At 41.7% G+C, this 19,855-nt stretch overlaps 1 protein-coding gene across 6 annotated transcripts; it reads left to right on the top strand.

The window, feature by feature from the left end:
* The first annotated feature begins 1,867 nt into the window (after positions 1-1,867).
* ppfibp2a (PPFIA binding protein 2a) lies at positions 1,868-19,482 on the top strand. Of its 6 annotated transcripts, XM_088296876.1 has the most exons (22): positions 1,868-2,363; positions 3,986-4,072; positions 5,386-5,499; positions 6,927-7,058; positions 8,959-9,234; positions 10,072-10,164; positions 12,553-12,664; positions 13,071-13,132; positions 13,729-13,807; positions 13,946-14,070; positions 14,144-14,208; positions 14,294-14,354; positions 14,989-15,088; positions 15,587-15,686; positions 15,851-15,979; positions 16,200-16,350; positions 16,689-16,800; positions 16,876-16,964; positions 17,043-17,165; positions 17,824-17,949; positions 18,039-18,227; positions 18,834-19,482. In XM_088296876.1, exons 1-22 carry the CDS (start codon positions 2,316-2,318, stop codon positions 19,056-19,058), a joined length of 2,598 nt encoding a protein of 865 aa, XP_088153002.1. In that variant the 5' UTR covers positions 1,868-2,315; the 3' UTR covers positions 19,059-19,482. The 6 variants fall into 6 exon arrangements, with proteins under 6 accessions (XP_088153002.1, XP_088153003.1, XP_088153007.1 ...); XM_088296877.1 differs by lacking the exon at positions 8,959-9,234; XM_088296881.1 differs by lacking the exons at positions 1,868-2,363; positions 3,986-4,072; positions 5,386-5,499 and adding exons at positions 5,546-5,806; positions 6,765-6,855.
* Positions 19,483-19,855: the final 373 nt, after the last annotated feature.

Raw genomic sequence — 19,855 nt, 5'->3', positions numbered from 1 at the left:
ACCTAATATTGTGACTGTTCATCTCTCGCCGCTCACGAACATGCACAGTTGGCCCCCCTATTCCTCTGTTCTCGACGAGGCGAGAGATTTTTGGGATTACAGGCCGTTATCTTAAAATTCTCTCATAGCTGAGGGTCAGAAGACACACTTCTAATAATTAGAAGCAGCAGCCCAGCCATTTGCAAACTGCTGAGACCCTAACATGCCGGATTACTGGTTATCACTGAAGATACAAAGGGTTAGTCTCATCTTCTTTCCTGCATGTTTGATTTAATTTTAGGATCGGAGCAGCGGAAGCACTTTCTGCTCAGACGCTGTTATTATAGCGGCACACAAATTAAACTTGTAATTTGAGAGTGGATGATGTGGAAGCCAACTACACTCCAAACCACGTGATGCCATTTATTTAGCAGCGCTCGATTAAGCCACGCTGTTGTGCAACAGTGCTCCCAGCAGGCGGTCTCAGGAACTGCACTTAGTACAGGCCGCAACATTAGGTACACCTTCAAGATCCCCTCAGATGCAAGTAAAGAACCACATTTTAAATAAATAAATATATGCATGTAAAAAAATATACAAATGTTCAGTTTTTGTTTACCACAGTTAGAACTAATTAATTATTCATTTTCTCATTCCAGATGTAGAACTTCAATACAGGGCATTGCATCCCAGTGCATACTGGGAGGTGTGTCTTGTAATTTGAATTTTTCAATGCAGTTTATTCTGTTTTTGTATTGCCTTAAGCAAACAAATATTGCAAATTAAGCAATAGGATGTGACGGCAGTGTGCATTTCACATGAATTGCACTATTCAACCATTTAGCTATAAAAGTAATCGGCATGTTAGAAACTGTTTCAGCATGACATAGAGCAGTTCGAAACCACTGCAAACTACAACCACAACAGTAAACAGTGTTGTAGTAATAACTTTATTACAATGCAAATAAAAATTGAGCATTTGAAAAGACTAATGATTTTTTTCCTTTAAAAAAGTTCTTCTATAGGACAGCATTAGATTGTACAGTTACGCCTAAAGAAGTGTTCAGTGAGTATAATACTTTATTCATCACTAAATATTGATGCGAGGAAAAGAAGTATCAATTTACACTCCTGACCCCCACTCATCCCTAATTAACAACCCCGCCCCCCCCAACACTGTTCCTTTACTCCAGGTAAAATAAAAGAAAGGCTCCACATTGCCCCGATATCATGAGACGCTCAGACGCAGACGCCACAAATAAAGTCCACTTTAAAGGCTTTTGAGTTGACCGACAATTTAGGGGCACTGCAGGAGGTCGAGAGGAGGGATAAAGAGAATGTTTTCACTGAGGCAGAAAAGGCGGTACTAACACAACTGTATAGCGGCAGCGTGGTTATTCACACAAACTCACTGCATCCAAGTATATCATCAAGAACAGGAGCAAATCTATCAAATGACATCACGAACACTACAGACTACCATAATTGTAGTCTTGATGTCTCATACTTTGATTCTGATCATCAACATCTGGAGCGGTGTGTCCTGAGGGAGTTAGTTGAATGGCGGCCCTAATGAGAACCAGAGTTCCTGTTCAAAAAAAAAAAATAAATGCCCTTTTTGCCTGACTATTCCTTACATCCCTTCATCTTCCTACCTGCATTCTCTTGCCTTCATTTCCTACATTTGCCGTGTCTCCAAAATTGCCCTCACTTCTCAGCTGAAGCAAGATTTTGCTGCTTTGAACTCTTGTGAAGTCTACACTCACAAAGCTTCCTCCCTCCTCCTCTTTTTTTTTTTTTTTTTTTTTATGAAGCTCTTTGCTCGACACCACATCTGAGGAGCATGTGCTGCAGAAAACTCTCCCCCCCCGAGCCCTTCTAGTTTAAGACCAGGAGGTCGACCGGTGTGACAGCCAGTGAAGAACTGCAGGAAGGTCTGGAGAAGATGAGAGCAGTAAAAGTTGCGTTATTGTGCACGAAGAGGCAGTTTCAGTTGTATTGAGAAAAAGAGAGAGAAAAAAAACTCAGAGCAGGAGGTAGAAAAAGAGGTAGGAAAAGAAAAGGGAGTCGAGCCAATTGGCATCATCTGAGTTATTCAGCTCAGCTCGAAAAAAAAAAAACCTCTGTCCAGACTGAAAAACATACCGAGGGCCTCTCACGGTGCTGTCAGCATCGTGGATGGTCTGCATGAGGAGCACACAAGTGTGAGGAATTATCGCTGGGACTCACTTATGACACTGGACTTTGTTTTCCTTCCCGGCGCTATGCAGCACGCAAACTAAATTGTTAGTCGCATCCAAAATTGAGAGCCAGGGCTACTACAATGGGCCTGTAGAATGGAGCATGATATTGACTTCTACAAACACTTTGCTTGGCTTAAAAAGGTAAGATACTCCCCACGTGCATGTCCTCCTTTTTGTGCACGTAATCTCACTTTTGTCTCCTTTGTTGCTCGGCTGTCACACACACACACACTCAGAGAGGAATGTATGTGCACGTGAGTTTCAGTCGTTTGCTGACACATTAAAGTTACTAAGTCAACATGAACCCATCATCGTGTCATTAGGGAGTCATTAGTCATCGAGCAGCATCCATTTTTTTTTTTAACTCGTTCGCTACCATTGACGGATATAGACGTACTTTCATTTTACCTGGGCTGGCAGTGAATGAGTTCATAAAAAAAAAAAAAAACAGGAGGCACAGAAGACAATCTTTCACAAATTTACATCCATTTATGGAATCATTTCACTAAAATATTTGAAACATAAATGTGACTTTTTTGGATATCTTATCCCCTATGCACTCATGTTTATGCTGCGTAATGATTTGATGTGCGTGGATCGATCACTCTCTGTATACGGGATGCTAAATTTGTAATCTCGGGATCACAGCGGGCATTCCGTCACTCACGGTTGCTGCAAGATGAAGTTTGAATGGAAACAAACAAGTGCAGCTTGGGAACAGTTTTTTGTTTGTCCAATGGCAAGTAACACACATACAAATCTTCGCTCTCTCACTTCATTTGAATTTATCGGAGGTTCTCGTCTGTCTCCATATCTCTTCTGTGATGCATTCCTCGCTCGGTGGATGCTGCCCGCCTCCATATTGAAGCAAAGCTTCACACAGTTGATACATTGTAGGCTAAATTCCTATGGCCAATATTATCCGATAAATGAACCATCCTGGCTAAAACACGAGAGTAGTTCAACCTTTAGGCATTTTGAATTTTCATATTTGTACAACTTAAGCGGCATTCAAACTTTGAGATTTAAAGTGACTTATTGGCCGTGTGCGTTCACTTTATCGTATATGAGTTGGCTCTTTATTTTTCCCTCTAAAAGGAAAAATTAAGCCGCGCTCTTAGGAAGTGAATTATTAAACACGATTTTAAGGAGCGTATGAGACTTCAAAGTAAGGAAGCATTTAATACAACTGGCAACTAAGATGGAAAAAAAAAAAACATGTTTGCATTTGTGAATTACAAAGCCTTTGGCTACAAAACGCTTTGCACACAATCGACGGAAATGATGCATGTTAAAATAAAATACAAGCATTTTGTTCTAATGCCTCTTGGAAAAGAGTCTGTCAAAGACCCTTTTTTTTTTTTTGGTTTCAATCAAGACTATTGCAAACCACTTGGGATTCTTGGCGCAGGCTCCAGCCTGAACTACATAATGTTTCCATAAGTGTGGTTTTGTGAAGATTTCGGAGTAAATGCAGCTCATTGGGCTGCAATCATACATCCCCGACCAGCGATCGCTCTAAAATATCCCGAAATACACAGCAAGCTAAGAAGCTTCATCCAAGTCCCCGCTAATCAGATGGAATCAAATATATTGTACAATTTGAATAGAGGATTAGGAGAAGTAAACCTCTTACAGGCCGAGGCAGTGAGAAGCTCCTTCTGCAGCCTCATTTGACGAAAACCAGATCTGACCTCTTGGGGAACTGTTCCATTCCAGCAATTCAGTAACCAAGGTTAACAGTTGACCTGTATATCCTGAAGGTAAACCACCAGTCATCCGACAACAGTGAGTCCTACCAGGAGCGTTTATCACGTCTGGAAGGAGACAAAGAATCCCTCATATTGCAGGTGAGATGACGTCATCTGTGCTTGTAATGAGTTTGAGTTTCAATTTTAGACGGCATCGCATTTAAAAACGACAAAATTCCCTACCCTCGTAAGAAACAACTTGCAGAAATAGTTGAGTCAAAGCAGGTCAAAGGGTAGATCTCAGTGTTAGGCTGTAAATGTTGCATAACTACCAAGTTTCCTTTCCAGCAGCAGGAACAAAGCCCTATAGTGCAGGTTTAGTGCGATTACAACACTAGAGTATTGTGCAAAGATTTTAGGAGGAAGTTTCAGGAAATGCGGAATAAGTGCATACCTCAGACAGGTTAAGGCGAGAAGACTTGCCCTATTTGTTTATTTAGCTCTCAGGTGCACCCGTCTTCTGGGAAATCAGCGCCAATTGAACATTACAAGATGCGTTCTAGCTTAGATTATTCAAAACAACAAAATGGTGGATACACACAATGTCATCATCAAGGACGAGAAACTCACTCACTCACTTCGTGTTTCACATCAACTTGCATGAACAATTCCAACAATGCTCAGGCCGCTGAATTCGCGTGAGCTTGCACTGACACACGATGTGTCGTGAAATGAAATATAGAGGTTGACATTCTAGCGCAAATGAATATACACAGTAGATGACACACAAGAATGTGTAAATTATGAGAGGCAATCATCATAGAGCTTTTGAGTGTCCCTTATGAATAATTGCAACACAAATATGAGGAGATAAATGCAAACTCTCAGGCCAAACTATTTGTTCCGGGGATATTGTGGTTCAATTTTGAAACAAGAAAAAATGGAAAGAATCTGTTTATTAACTCATTCAATACCATTGACGGCTTAATACGTCAAAGATCCATTTTTTTACTGGGCTGGTCGTGAATGAGTTAAGAATATTTTTAAGTGACATCAAAGCAATAATTTCTGTCAAATGGGTGTAAAACTAGATAAAAAAATAAATAAAACACTCAAGTCTTAACTTTAATGACAAAGGATAATGGGTGGCATTGCAGAAGTGCCTCTACCATCTTTTTGTCCCTTAAATGCACAAAGTGAAAAGTAATGACACCTTTATAGTCTTCAACTAAAATTGCTTTGTTGAGTCTGATAATATGGCAAATAGCCTGAAAAAAAAATACTACCAGAGTTAATCTTCACTAAAGTCTGGTGAAGTCTGCTGTTGTCGCTTGGTAAAATCTCTGAGCTTTCATCAGAAAATTCCAAATCAAACAACCTCTGACTCATTTCACCTAAAATGTTCTACAGAGCTCACAATTTGTTTTGTTTGCCCAACACACACACACACACACACACACACACACAAACAGGTGGGTGTGCTGACAGACCAGGTGGAAGCTCAGGAGGTGAAAATCAGTGACCTGCAGAGTTCAGTAGTGGAGCATCGGCTCAAACTCAACGCCACAGAAGAGATGCTACAGCAGGTACGATCGAGCTCAGCATCCACTTTACTAAAAACTTTGATCAGACCAGAAACTTTTACATCAACATCCTTCTCCTAGTAAATGAGCTTCAAGATGACTCCGATCAGTCATTCACAACAGATCCCTCCCGCAGATTCAGTCTCTGCTAATATCTCTTGCTCCCAGGGAAGAAATTCCTGTTTAAAATTCCACTCTATGGAGCCGCAGATTACCTTGGAGACCAAAATATTTAGGATGCCCAGACTCATTCCAGGACGGTGTCGCTGAATCCTGCTTTATGCTGGGCTTGACTGGTCTGTCTGGGCAGGTGATTAGACTTGAAACCGCCACACCCCTAACCTTTAACCACAACTTAAGCCTCTGCATGCTTTCTCACTCCAACCGAAGAGGGAAATAGAAAGAAAAGGCAGGACTGACTAATGGCTTAAGAAGGGAGGAAAAGCGGAAAAAGGGTGGTGACATGGGTGGGAGACCGGCTTGAGGTTGTGCTTCTTGAAGCGAGAGAATCCTCCACTTGCAGTTATTTGCTCTTGACTTGAACTCGCCAACTTGCTGAACTCCATTAAACACAACATGGAAAAGGACGTATGACATTTAAAGCGTCATGAGCCCGGGAACTATTCGCTACCGTGCGGGAAGCACACTTTGCTCTGCTGCAGGCAGACGTTAAAGTTCAAGGTAACTCATTTCATTAAAGTCTCTTATTTGAATGTTCTTCTCTTTATCTTTAGTGTTTATATATTGGCAAATTGCGATTTTACCTAATGACACAATTCCCTGGGATGGACCCAGGACCGGTTTGCTTGGGACGTGGTCATTATGAGGCTTTGGACCCGAGCCTTAAATCTTTTCCTGGGGACAAAGCGCTAATATTTTCCATCTGCCCTTGAAAAAGAAGGCCGCATATTTTCCAAAGTCAACGTTTCAAATACTCTCGTCCACGTGGGCTTGCTTCAGATGCTCATTTTCTGGGCTTTGAATGATTTAACACCTGCTTGGATCGAACCAAATTAGCACCACATCTGTCCGCACGGTTTTGTGGAACTCTCACGGTTGAGAATCACCCATCGCCACTCACAGCTTTGCCAAACTGACAGGCTAATGACCTGTTCAAGTCATTTTAGTGTTGTTTTTTTTTCCCCCCCGAATGTTTTGCATGCTAATGCCCCCCTCCCTCCCTTTTCTCCCCACCAATCCTGCTGTGTACTTAGAGTGAGCCGTGAAATAGGCATTATAAATAGTGGTCATGCGTTGTGTATATTTAGCCCCCCTGAAAGCAGTGGGTTTGTCCAAGGAGACTGTTATTACAGACCTCGTAGCCTGGCTGTGCCTCCTACCTAATGCCGTCTTTGTTGAGTAAGTGTCGCACGGCACCGTGTGCATTCGGCGCTTGCGTTTGCAGCCGTGTGACTTTTGCTGTATGACAGGAGCTCCTGCATAGGACGACGTTGGAGAAGCAGAAGCTGAGTCTCAAGGGGGAGGTGTCCTACCTGAAGCTGAAGCTGACAGATATGGAGGAGAAACAAGGCCATGGAGGCGAGAGGCAGCACAAAGCAGAGGTAAGGAGGCTTTTCCATAAACTGGATGGGAGAGAACGGAATTTACAATCTTAAAGAGGTCACTGAGTTTTGCCTTGCCGTTCACCTTGAGACATTTTTTTTGCAAGTGAAAGTGAGACAGCCTCACGGACAAAGAACTTTAGACTGTATTTTCAAGGAAGAGCGAGTTGAGCTTGAATCTCCTGGGACACTTCTGTTTGGACAACCTTTGGAAATTTTAGCAAAAGTCTGCCAAGAATGACACGGCAACATACGGAAACCTGCACCGTACGGTGGACTTGAAGTCGGCTGCTGAGTTTATGGAAGTCCATAAACACTCTCAGAACAGATGGGAAGGAACATTCACAAAAATTCATTCACTGGCACGGGTCGATGCTTAGTAGAAGGAATAGAAATATCCAGGATTTATTTTTTTTCTCTTGCGCGCGTTTGCTCGAGACTGTTGTGTAAGGTTACCCAGCGGATGAACTGCGCAGTGCTCTCTGCTATGAAACTGAGAAGAAGTACAATTAGAGTCAGACAGAATGCCGCAACGTTGCTGTCAAAACACGGCCAGTCAAAGAGCCTTTGTGTCCTCAGGTGAAAAGAGTTCAGGCGTAGTCGAGCTTGGCATGCTTGGATGGAGGAACGCGTGTGGCTTCACGGCCCGGACGATTTTTGTTCCCGGAGGTTGGCAATGATTCACAAAGTCATTACGAAGAGAGGAAGCTCTCGTTCAAATGCGATTGAACGAAAGAGTATTTGACATGGAGAAGAGCGCACGTCTTGTCACTTTCATGGTTACAACATATGTTTGGAATCAAGAAGAGGGGGGGGGGGACTTTGAAGGCGTTACAAGGCCCCTCATGTGCTTTTTACTACATAAACACACACGTTGAAGCGCCCCACACCCCACTTTTTGAACCAGTAAGCTTTGAGTTAAATTTAGCCATGGAGGGGCTTCATATCATCTGTCACATCCTCTACACTGGACCCACGCGAGACTTCCTCTGTCGACAGTCCCGGCATAACTTGGGTGCTGTTTACAACCGCTCTGACGGAACCCTGGCAACAATTTCTTTGGAAACATGTCGAAACTAGTCACCCATGTTGCATCGACTACTGCAAACTATTTGGAAATGAACTTTTAAAGCTGGTTCGCTGGTCGATTTTGGCCAACATTTCGGAGAAAAATGCATTTTTATGTTGATACTATAATTCTGACATTCGTGCGTCACAGTCCAAACTGCTCATCATAAAATTTTCATAAATGCGGTGTGTTTATGTGAAGTGACTCACCACCCAAGCGGGTACTCCCATCTTAAAAATGAAGGTAGAACTCATGTTTTATTGGTCTTGGGTTGGACTGTTCACTTATTTTTGCACTTGTATTATGGTGTTAGTGGCAAAATGCCAGATGTTGAAACCCCAACCATTTTCAATCCCGCTGTTCCTATTTGAGTGAGAGACGACTACGGTTTATCTCAGCCGACTTTGAGCAAGATGCAGGACATTCCACCCGTGACTGGTCGCCTGTCAGCTGAAAGGCACACGACAATTTTGACAAAGAGTCTGACAAATGTTTTTTCTAATGTGAAGAACACAAAAGGCAAGTCCATGAATCACACCCAGATTTTTTCAACCGCAATACAGATGTGCTAACCAGTGACTGCGCCGTGGACTGACTTAACTAATAATAATAATTAATAAAAACAAAATGACTTAAAGTGGGTTTAAGAGAAAATGCAGCATAGTGTTTATTATCCAGAGCAGATGTTTTTTTTATTTTCCCACGAGTGAACGACATTCTGAACAAATTCCATTCAAACAGAGATGAACATGACTACAGAAAAAAATGCATCACCTATTTCCCTCTAAAAGGTGCTTTCAATTTTTCTCTCTCCCACACTGCATCCGGCAGAGTGTTGTGAATTTCATTAGCGAGCTGCAGGAGCAGATGTGTAGGTTTCAGAAGGAGATCAATAGCAAGATCCAGGAGAAAAAAGCCTCAGAGAACCCAGCTGACAGTGGCTCACCAGCACCAAGCTCCGCCCCCTCCACATCCCCCGAAGACGCCAACCCCTCATGTTGCACGGCGGCAGAGGTGAAGCCCAAACTAGAGGAGGAGGCTGCAGACGGGGTTGATGAGAGTAGCTCAGATGCAGAGCAGCTGCCACACGGAGGAGGAGGAGAGCGCGTATGCAAACAGTCTGATGCATGACTTGTGACGTCGTGCACGGCATGCTTTGTCTCACTTTGAGTGTGTGTATATTCCGGAGTTTTGACTGAATGAAGCGCACACACACACGCACACACCAAACAGCAGTTCGGGTACTCATAGGGCCTCATTCACCGATATGCATCGGCGATGGTGTGGCCGCGCACTCCCAACATGCTTTGCAGTGCTCTTTGGAACTAGTTGTAGACGTTGCACACATTTTTTTTGCTTTGTTTGAGTGTGGCTTTGATGTTTTTGGTGACGAAAGATCAAAGGACTATCGTTATAATAGTTTGGGATTTTTCATTATTTGGACTTGTGTGTCTATTTTTCCATTATCCAAACGGTTTATTCTCATGAGGTTTGGGGGCGTGCTGGAGATTAGCCCAGCTGTCTTTGGGCAGTAGGTGGGGAACACCCTCAACTGGTAGCCAGCCAATAGCAATTCAGTTAGTTTTAATGAGTTTTTAGAGGAAATTTGTTAATTTTTCATTCGTTTTTATTTGCTTGAAAAATAATAATAATAATTATATTATAAATATATTTTTGCAATAAAGCTAGTTAGTTATAATTATTTTTACAAACCTAATATGTAGTTTTGGTTGGTTTTAGTTTTAGTTTTCTTCCCCTCAAAACATTTTGTTCACAACATTATTTTTGATAATTAGTTCTCGAGGACCAAATAATTAGGACAAACAAAGCAAAGGAAGATTTGAGCTTGAACCTCGGCTCAGGGGATGCAGTCAGTGTGTGGGCTGGACGTGAGCTGTGGCCGACAGCAGCTCTTGAATAAATGTGCATTCCAATATGTTGCAGGGCTTGGTGCGGGAGCTCAAGACTCTAAAAGACAAAGTGCAACATCTCGAAGATGAGAAGATGGAGTATGAGAAAAGACTCAAAGCAAGCAAGGTAAAACTTGTATTTCGTAGTAGATTCCACACCAGTGATTCTCACGTGGTTTGTCGGGTTCCATTCGTTATTTGCTGGGTCATAGCAAAACAGTACACGTGGTCCTTGGTTCATGTTGGTACTGATGTTGGCTATCACACATTGTTTTTCAATTGATTTTTTAGTTTTTATACACAACCTCGATTTAACATTCCTTTTTCAGGACAATTTCAGTTACAAACATTTCCGTCCCAAAATTTCCTCCATTTATCAAAAATAATTGCGTGGGTATGTTATCGTGAAAATGATCCTCTCTTTCATTTATATAATATGTAATCACGTCATAATAGCCACCCAAACATGTTGCGAGGCAAATGTTCCACCTCCAAACAATACATTCACCTAATTGCAGTTGCCAGAAACAGCCACGTTGTTATGAATGAATGCGGAAGCTCCGTCCCATGTCAACATGTTGAACTTTTGCGCAGCAAGTCAACAAGCAGAGTGTAAACTAAAAGAAGTCTTGTCATGTTTGAGCGGAAATATCTGCGTTGTACATTTTTCCTCTTTGTTTAACCAAGATTTGAGGATTAAACAAGGCAAAGTCGGCACCGGTATTGTATCGTTGTTGTTTTGCTCTTGATAAATGATCAAAAGAAATGTGTCTTTTAAATGACAATGTGACGTCCCACTTTATATATATATATATATATATATATTATTTTATTTTTTTAACAAAGAAAAACGAGTTTCCCTTGATCGGAAATTTCCCCATGTTGTTTTTGGAAGACGACTACTTTCTTAGCCATCCTTAATGAGGGGGAAAAAATGTTAAGGGTTTTTTGCGTTTTATTTCTTTACAAATTTGTATTTTCTATCGTGTCTATGTTGCATTATATTTATTTTTAACCACAAACTATTAATAAAGAGTAAGTATAACTTACTTTTGCGGCTGGAATGGATACATCGCATTTTCATTCATTTAAATGGGAAACAGTATCTCAATTTATGAACATTACGAGTTATGAACAGAACGGAACGTTTGAGGTGTTTTCTAAAATTATGATTAGGTACGTGATATTATCCGGTGACACATTCTGACGACAAAATTGTAGGCATTTTGTAATCCCAACTGGGATTTTCCTTTTGCTTGGAAATTAACAGGACTCATAAGCATACATGGAATGGAAGAAAGTGACTTTCCTAAAAAGAAGCGATCGGTGCTATGATGCAAGTGAAATTTTGTCGCATTATTGTGCAATTGAGTTTTTTTTTTCTTTAGAAATTTCTATACATGAAATTGCCATGATCATGTTCAGCTCTGAAAAGCATTTTGAACATGTAAGCGTCGGATACTAGTGTGAAATTATTAAATATGTTTTCTTTTTCGTTCTTCACCTCTATAAAAGTGCGTTGCGACCGAGTGACAATAAAAACATGTGGATCCCAGGGTGACAACATTTGAGAACCGCTGGTCTAGACGTCCAAATTCCAATGCTAACTGTCCTCTCAATTTTCCCCAATGCTATCCAACCAATCAGATGTGCCGGACAGTAAAGTGAGTCACTCTCATTTTAAGTTCACACATTCTCAAGAACTATTTTGGTGTTAAAAAATAAAATGATTTTCCGTAAATAGCTACATTATACTTTACTGCTGCATTTTTCTTCACTCTCACTCTCTGTACATTTCCCTTTTTTTTTCCCCTTCAAACCATTATCTTTTCCTCAGTTACGATGTGTTTTCGATTCATACCATGTGTTTCATGGTCGAAACATAAAACAGCCTATTCTCAGCAGGCTGAAATAGAGATTAATAACTCTTTTTATATGGATACATATACAGTATATTGATGCTTTCAAATTTCTACAACAGACTTTTTAGCTCAGAATGATTGCCCTCTTTCACAACGTTGACATTTTAGATACTGTTAACTGACCTATGTCCTGGGTTAGGACTATTCTGAATCATATGCAAATGTCAACTTTTTAAAGGGAATTTCGGACAAAAAGTGGATCCTGCTTTAAATGCACTTATGCCAGGCGTGGGCAAACTACGGCCCGGGGGCCACATGCGGCCCGTTAAACGTTTTAATCCGGCCCGCCGAACTTGAAAAAAATTAAATGAATAAACCTTGTTAATGTTTTATTTCTAAATACTGGGGTTTTTCAAAGACATATATATTGTTGTAATGCTTTTGTTCACTTTCATTTAAAATTAAATGTATTTTATTTTCTCCGATGAGGTGAGGTTAACAAAACACTCCATCCATCACCCCTGACTTATACTGTTAAAGTACGGAAAGACTTGTTGTGTCTCAAGATTACAGAAGCAGAGGCACAATTGAACTGCAGAACTTCTTTTCTTCTGGTAAGCTTAAGAATCTAAACTTTCGGTCTGTACCGACAGGTGGAGATCAGCAGCCTTCAGCAGCTTCTCCTCAGTAAGAACGCTGAGATTGAGAGCTTGCACACGCAACTTCTAGTCAGAACTCCACTCATCATTGAGAGCTCTGAGAAAGGTAAGCAGAACATCCAGCCTACAAATCCACTCATGGACTGAATGGATACAAACTATTTGCATTCAATATCTTAAACCAGATGGAGAGAACATACACAACACACAAAAGAGCATACAATCACTTTTCAGTTTTGTCTTTATGTCGCCAAAATCACAATGCGTTAATTTTTTTATTAAACCTGTCATTCATATCTAGAGTTCTTTATATATAAGCCAGTGTTCCCTGTTCACCAACAAGTGTTACTTGGCCAAGCGAAAAATAGCTCAGGTGACATGAAGAGAGTGCATGTCACAAAGAATGAACATTTTGGAATTTCACCCAAATAAAAACATGCCTAAAAGTACAATAAAATGACAAAACAATGTTTCAAGCGTGACAATGTTCAACATTTTTCTTTTCATCATAGATCCGGAGCTGCACCGACTCCGAAGTGACATTAAATCCTTGGAAGCTGCCAATGATGAAAAGGTAACTCTCTCCATCAGTTTATCGAGAAATTAAAGAGCAAAGTGCTAATTTTGCCTCCATAAAGTATAGATGAGGCATCACCATGAAGCATGAAGACTTGCACTTTCTAAATATTGTCACAGCTCACAGACACCGCCCTCCATCCAATTATAGTACAACATTGCTTTTGTATTCTCCCTCGTGGGGAATCTTGGACCTTAAACACTTGCAGGCGTGGGTCTACATGTGGCAGGGCTGGTGAACACACACACATCCCCGCCCCAAGGCAAGCCATTTCAGGCAAAGCCACACTTAAGTAGGCCCCGATCTGCCAAGCCTAATTTGGGAGAGAGCTGCAGTAAGTGAGCCGCGATGAAGCCAAGCTCGGGCACCACTTCAAAAAAGACACATTCGCTGCAGCTGGTCGCCACAATTGAGTTTTCAAGTCAAGTCCATGTCAATCCCCTCCCCGGATGCTCCTTTCATGTTGACCAGATGGTGGTGTGGCCGAGTGGTCAGGAGCAGTAGGAAGCGGCCTACGTGTGTTTCTTAAGCTTCGATAAAAATCTTAATGGGTTTTGTTGACCTTGAACACCCTCTCGTTCCTATTTCTGGAGGACCGGCGCATTGAGGAACTCACTCTACTCTTAAACCAGTGCAAGCAATTTAGAGATCTGACACACAACACAAGGCAAGGTAATAAAGCATTTTTCTGCTGCATCCTCCCGTTCACCGGCGATCATTTTTTTCTAATCAACGGCAACGATTGGAGATAACGAAACGTCAACACAAGCCAACTAGTTCCCATGTTTTTTTTTTTTTTTGTTACTGTAGCTCCACCTGCTGGCCGTTCACTGTGCAACGGTAGGACACATTCCAGTAGCAGTGAGGAAGAGGAGCAAGGTATGAGGAAGAATGCTGATTCTGCCAGTGCAAAGTCTGAGGATCTCAAGTCTGATGTGGGTAATAACAAAAGTGTCTCATTTATTTTTCTCTTGTAAGGCTAAAATCTTATTTTTTTTTATGATTCAGGCTTCCACAAGCAGTGCCTCCTCTCATCAAACATCAATTTTGTCTCAGAAGGACAGCGAATGCAGGTATTTAAAGTCGTCTCACCCCAATGGCAGTAAATCCACGGCATGATTTGTTTTCAACCTAATAATGTTGCCGATGTCTTTTCAGGCCAGAGACGCAGACATCATCTAGTAGCATAACTGACTTAACACCTGGCCACACACAAAAGGTATTTCTATTGGAAGACTATGACATCATCAAGTATTTTCAGGACTGTGAGCCAGACCCTGAGTGACCTTTGACCTCATAAAATGTTGTTCTTGTTGAAAGTCTTCCCAGAAGAGTGGAGGCCGGGTGGGAGGGGTTAGACACAAATTTCATCGAATCATATCCAGTAAATCTCTGCTAATTGCAGGAGACAGACACCGAGCTCTGCCAAGAATATATATAAAAAAAAATAAAAAAGCGACGAACTGATGGTCCTCCAAAAATGTTTAGAATAGTTTAAACTAAGTTTGCCACTATGATCCAAAATCAGTTTAAATTCATCGTACATAACTGCACTCCAAAAGAAATGGTCCTCAGATAATTGTAAGGCGTGCATGTGCTGACTTTCTTTAATTTCGACTTCCAAAACTTGGCTCCTCCCTGACACACAAAGCTCGTCGCACAGTCGAGCTGAACGTCACCTTACTTCCTTGACACCAATTACTCCTTTCCTATTTAGCAAGATGTTTGGAATCATATAGCGAAAAGGAAAATATTTTCACGACTGATGAATTGCTCATGACCCCATAGCATGTCCACATAAAATTAGAGATGACAGTTAACCATTTGTTTGTATCTGTGGGGTCCACAAACAGAGGGAGACCAGAAGTCCGATGCTGCCTCTTCGTTCGTCTCCCACAGAGAGCAGCACTGAACGATCTCCAGATGACAGTGAGGACGGGGACTCCAGCCAAAGTAAATACACAGATATTAACACGATTATATTACCAGACACAACTTATATTTGGAGCAAGCCGCTCCCCTCTAACAAGAGGGACTACTTCACTTTTTGGTCATGAGTAATTGCAGGGACTACAGAACCGGGAAGGATCAGGGGATGGATGTTGGTTTTTTTTTCTTTCCTAAGCAAACACACCCTTTCCTCCTTTCTGATGACCGCACGCAGACCGGCGTCACACACCATTGACCATTATAACTCACCCCTGCCTAAAGAAATAAAACATACACTTTAGCACGACCCCCCCCGGAACATACAGATGTGCACACGTCTAATAATTACAACCATCACATGGACACAGTTAATAGTTTAAGATTAAGATATTAGCTTTTTAAATATAGCACAGTACAGTAATTGCACTCAAAGGGCAAAGCTGTACAGTATCACATCAGTTGCTCTACAATGCATTAATTAATTCATTAATTAATTTGTGCGTATGTTTCTTAACTTTTCAGCAAACAACGGCACCGGGACAAACAGCCCACCAGGCCAGAGGAATGTGGGCTCGGCAGAATACATGAAGACGAACCGGAGCCTTAAGAGATTTTGGGGAAAGTGGGTGTGAGAAATGGATTGCATATGGGAAATAATGAATGAGCTATTTGATATGATGTGACTGGTCAAGTCAAGACTTTTAACCCATTCCATGCATCTTTTAACGCAATGATTGCAAAATGAAGAAAATAATGACTAGTTCTTGATCACTCTCGTCTACCCAGACTTCGAAGAACAAATTCTGGCGGAGCAAATCCATGTGATCCAGATACTGGTCCTTTTAGAAGAGGGGGGTTCCGTGCTACAGCAGGACCTCGACTAACCCGTACCCCCGAATCACCTGACTCTGTACGGTAAGAGTCGACAACATAGCGGGTGTTCTTCACGCTCAGCTATAAGCGAATACTTGAAATGAAATAATCTCAACACAACTTTCACGATCGCCGCAGCTTTAACAAAGCACTTAACAAAACACACAACATTTGACATCTATCATTTTTTTTTTTTGCATGAAGGTACATGTTATTTAAGATATTAATTCATGTGCCAATATGCTCCTTTTTTTTCTGCCAGGGACATGAATCTCCCTTTCGGCCAGTGGACCAAGGAGCAGGTGTGTGGCTGGTTGGAGGACTACGGTCTGGGCCATTATGTCAACCTCACAAGGCAGTGGGTGGAATGTGGCCAGACGCTACTTTCTGCCACACCTCAGGATCTTGAAAAGGTTAGCGAACAAGTTAAAATGGCTAAAATAACGACCTCAATATCAAGACACCAGCTACTAGAATCCTTTGGAGGTGCTTGGTTTGTTGGACTGCGTTTACCTTTCACACCACATGTGCATTGGCGGCTTACATCAACTGGAAATAAAAAAAAAAATATTGCTGGAATAAGGAAAAATAAATTATTCCCAGATGGTCGGGAAATTTGACAGAGGAAAAACAGAGGCAACAAACAGACAGATGCGGCTGACTGTACATTGCGGGGACTGCAATTATTAATATGATATTTACAATCCGAACAATGAGAAATATTGACACCGAGTGTGCTTTGCAACCTCAGGAGATGGGTATGAAGCACCCTCTGCACAGGAAGAAGCTGCAGTTGGCTTTGAAGGCGTTCACCAATAAAATGACCGAGAAGTCTTCGGAGCTGGACCACATCTGGGTCACCCGTAAGAGTCTCTCCCTTTTTTGAATAAACTCAAGTGACGTGAATGTCACCTATATGACACACATGACTCTCATAGGATGGCTGGATGATATTGGATTGCCTCAATATAAAGACCAGTTCCATGAAGCCCGCGTGGACGGCCGCATGATACAATACCTCACAGTAGTAAGTCGTGACGAATGTGTAATCACACATTCACATGAAGCTCACGTTTTTTTTTGTGTTTTTTTTATAATTTCCGAGAATGACCTCTTGAGCCTAAAGGTGACCAGTCAACTTCATCATCTCAGCATTAAATGTGCCATCCACGTCCTCCATGCTAACAAGTTCAACCCTCACTGCCTCCGACGCAGGCCTGGGGAAGAGGTAAGCGCGTTCATATTGTGGATTGTGCTCCTTTTATAGTATTTAGGGATCCTCTTTTGTGTACTGGTGTATACATAAAGAATCTCTTTCTCAGCAGACATTAGAGCACGTGACCACAAGATGGAGACAAATACATTTCTATTATTAGCACGTGTGACGGCAGGCAAGCAGTACATTTGCATCAATAAGAGCTTCATAGTGCTTTTTCTTCTTTTTTTTTTTTTTTTTTTTTAGTTAAGCAATCATGAGATGTACTGCGTCTGTCTTTGTCAATCTGAATTCTTTACCTTACAAGGATATTTGCGGCGGTGTCATGCTTCTATCTTTGTGAGAACTGTTTGGGGAAGTTGTTCATTCCCAGGCTACCAAGCAAAATCCACAGGTGCATGCTGGGATCAGTTTTATGCGGAAGAACCGGTGACCTCAAGTTCGTCAAACACGTACAACAGAAATTATGAGCTAGACCCAGTGACCTCTGACTATAACATTTTCTTCTTCTAACATCTTATTGAAAGTCTTTCATAAAAAGTGGAAGCTGTTATAAAGGGAGCTTTTTCTCATGTTTACTTACTTTAAGTACAATTGCAAGGTGCCCTTTAAATTTTCCCTCATGGTGTATAATGAAAAATAAGTGTAACTGTTTTTATTGTTTCTTCAGAAACAGCCTTCCCCCTCTGAGGTTGTGCAGTGGTCAAACCACCGTGTGATGGAGTGGCTTCGAGCAGTCGATCTTGCAGAGTATGCACCTAATCTACGGGGCAGCGGTGTCCACGGTGGACTAATTGTGAGTAATTCCCACTTTCACGACACAAGCATGCGGGCACTAACTTAGTGTCGCGTCGTAACCGCATTTGTCAACATGTATCGCTGTAGATCCTGGAGCCGCGTTTCAGCGCAGAGACTTTGGCCTTGCTCCTGAATATTCCCCCACAGAAAACGTTGCTCCGTCGCCACCTGGCCACAGCTTTCTCTGCTCTGGTGGGGACTCAGGCCACGCAGGAGAAGAGAGAGTATGGCAATGCTACAGGACATGTGCCCCTCACAACCACATCGAAAGTGAAGGTATTCTATGAAATGTCAAAGGGGCTAGGAAAAAAAACAACACATTCAACATGCGTCTCTTGAAAGGTCCGTCTTGAAAATGGCCTCGCAAGTGTATCTGCAATTAAATCCACACTTTTCCCTCCTTTGGCCATTGTGGTTAAAAAAAAAGCAAGAATATTCTTTCAATCATTGAACGGTCGCTTTCTGGGGTGTTGATTCCGCATAGCGATACACTGTCACAAGTGAGTATCCAATCACAAGACGCGCTCATCACCTTCGACGTTAGGCCAGCAATCAGATCAACTCGTGATCTGATTGGCTGTCACAACAGTCTAGCAACTGTAAAAGCCCCCTTGAGACACAGAACAGACGCCCGCACGATTGTATCTGAAGGCCTCTGACAAATAATGAGTGTGATCCTGGTCTTATGAAATCTGCCTGGCAACATGAGCTAGTTGAATTCTGATTGGATAAAAAGTCCAACCTAAAAATTCAACACTAGGATTTATGATATCAATGGGAAAAATATGATGATGATTTCTTGATTATGTAAAGCCAGCAGAGAATGCCTCGTAGGCCTTGACCGCCAACCACTGGTAAAAACCTTTCTGAAATGTGTTACAGCCCAAGAAACTCGGCTTCACCCAGTTTAGTCACCTTCGGAAGAGGAAACCTGACGAATCTGCAGACTACATCTGCCCCATAGAGGGCGGAGTACTGACTGTGAAGGGGATTTCGAGGACGCCCTCCGCAGCACTCAGGGGTATCAGCCCCAACTTGGACAGACCGCCCAAGAAGCATGAGCATGGCGAGGGCAACTTATGGAGGACGAACATAAACAACTGCTAAGGAAAATCACAATGATCAGCTTCTCACTTTGAACTCAAGAAATCCAAAAAATGTGCATTGCTGGACAGTCTTTCATGCACGCCATGTATTTATTAATTACATAATGCTTGTTTTCTATGAAACAAATGCATGCAAAGGTTGCATTCCTTTGACAGTTGTTCCAATTATTGCTTTAAGGCCTTTTTGAGGGTGTGTGGGATGTATATCTCTAATGATGATGCTTTATCCATATTCTTCAGCTGGCTTCAACTGAGCACTTTTGCGACGGACGTTTGTGAACATGGCTTTTTCATAATGCTAAACATATCTACAGAATATTATATTGTCTGTGTTATCTAGCTTGCTAAATTAAACTACTCAAGAGTTTTTTTTTTTGCGTCTATCCATGTACTGCTTGTAAATAATAAATTATTGCTCAATTTCTTTTATTGGTTCCAAGTAGTATTGATTGTATATATATATATATTTTTTTTTTTTCCATTTATTTTTACTCAAAACTTGAACGTACTACAATATGAATACATCACCGCATATGAAGACTTATACATAACTCGAATGATATTTGCCTGCCGATAACTCAGAACATCTGGACAAAGTATTAGCACACTCGGCCATTACACTAACAGGAAAAGGAAAGAGTCCTTCAAATGGCGCTGTTGTCCCAGATGCGACGTTTCCATAGAAAAACATATCGAGTAGTACAAGTAGAAGAAGTGGTCATAAATCATCACATCAGAATTGCAGCGGGCGCGTTGACATCGTCTGCCCCCCCCCCCCCAGTCGCTACCTGTTTAAAA

The sequence above is a fragment of the Idiotropiscis lumnitzeri genome, chromosome 5 (assembly GCF_059441095.1).
Source record: "Idiotropiscis lumnitzeri isolate Australia: NSW breed Sydney's pygmy pipehorse chromosome 5, RoL_Ilum_1.0, whole genome shotgun sequence".
NCBI lineage: Eukaryota > Metazoa > Chordata > Actinopteri > Syngnathiformes > Syngnathidae > Idiotropiscis > Idiotropiscis lumnitzeri.
Note: the sequence above shows the minus strand (reverse complement) of the source record. Positions and strands in the feature narration are given on the sequence as shown.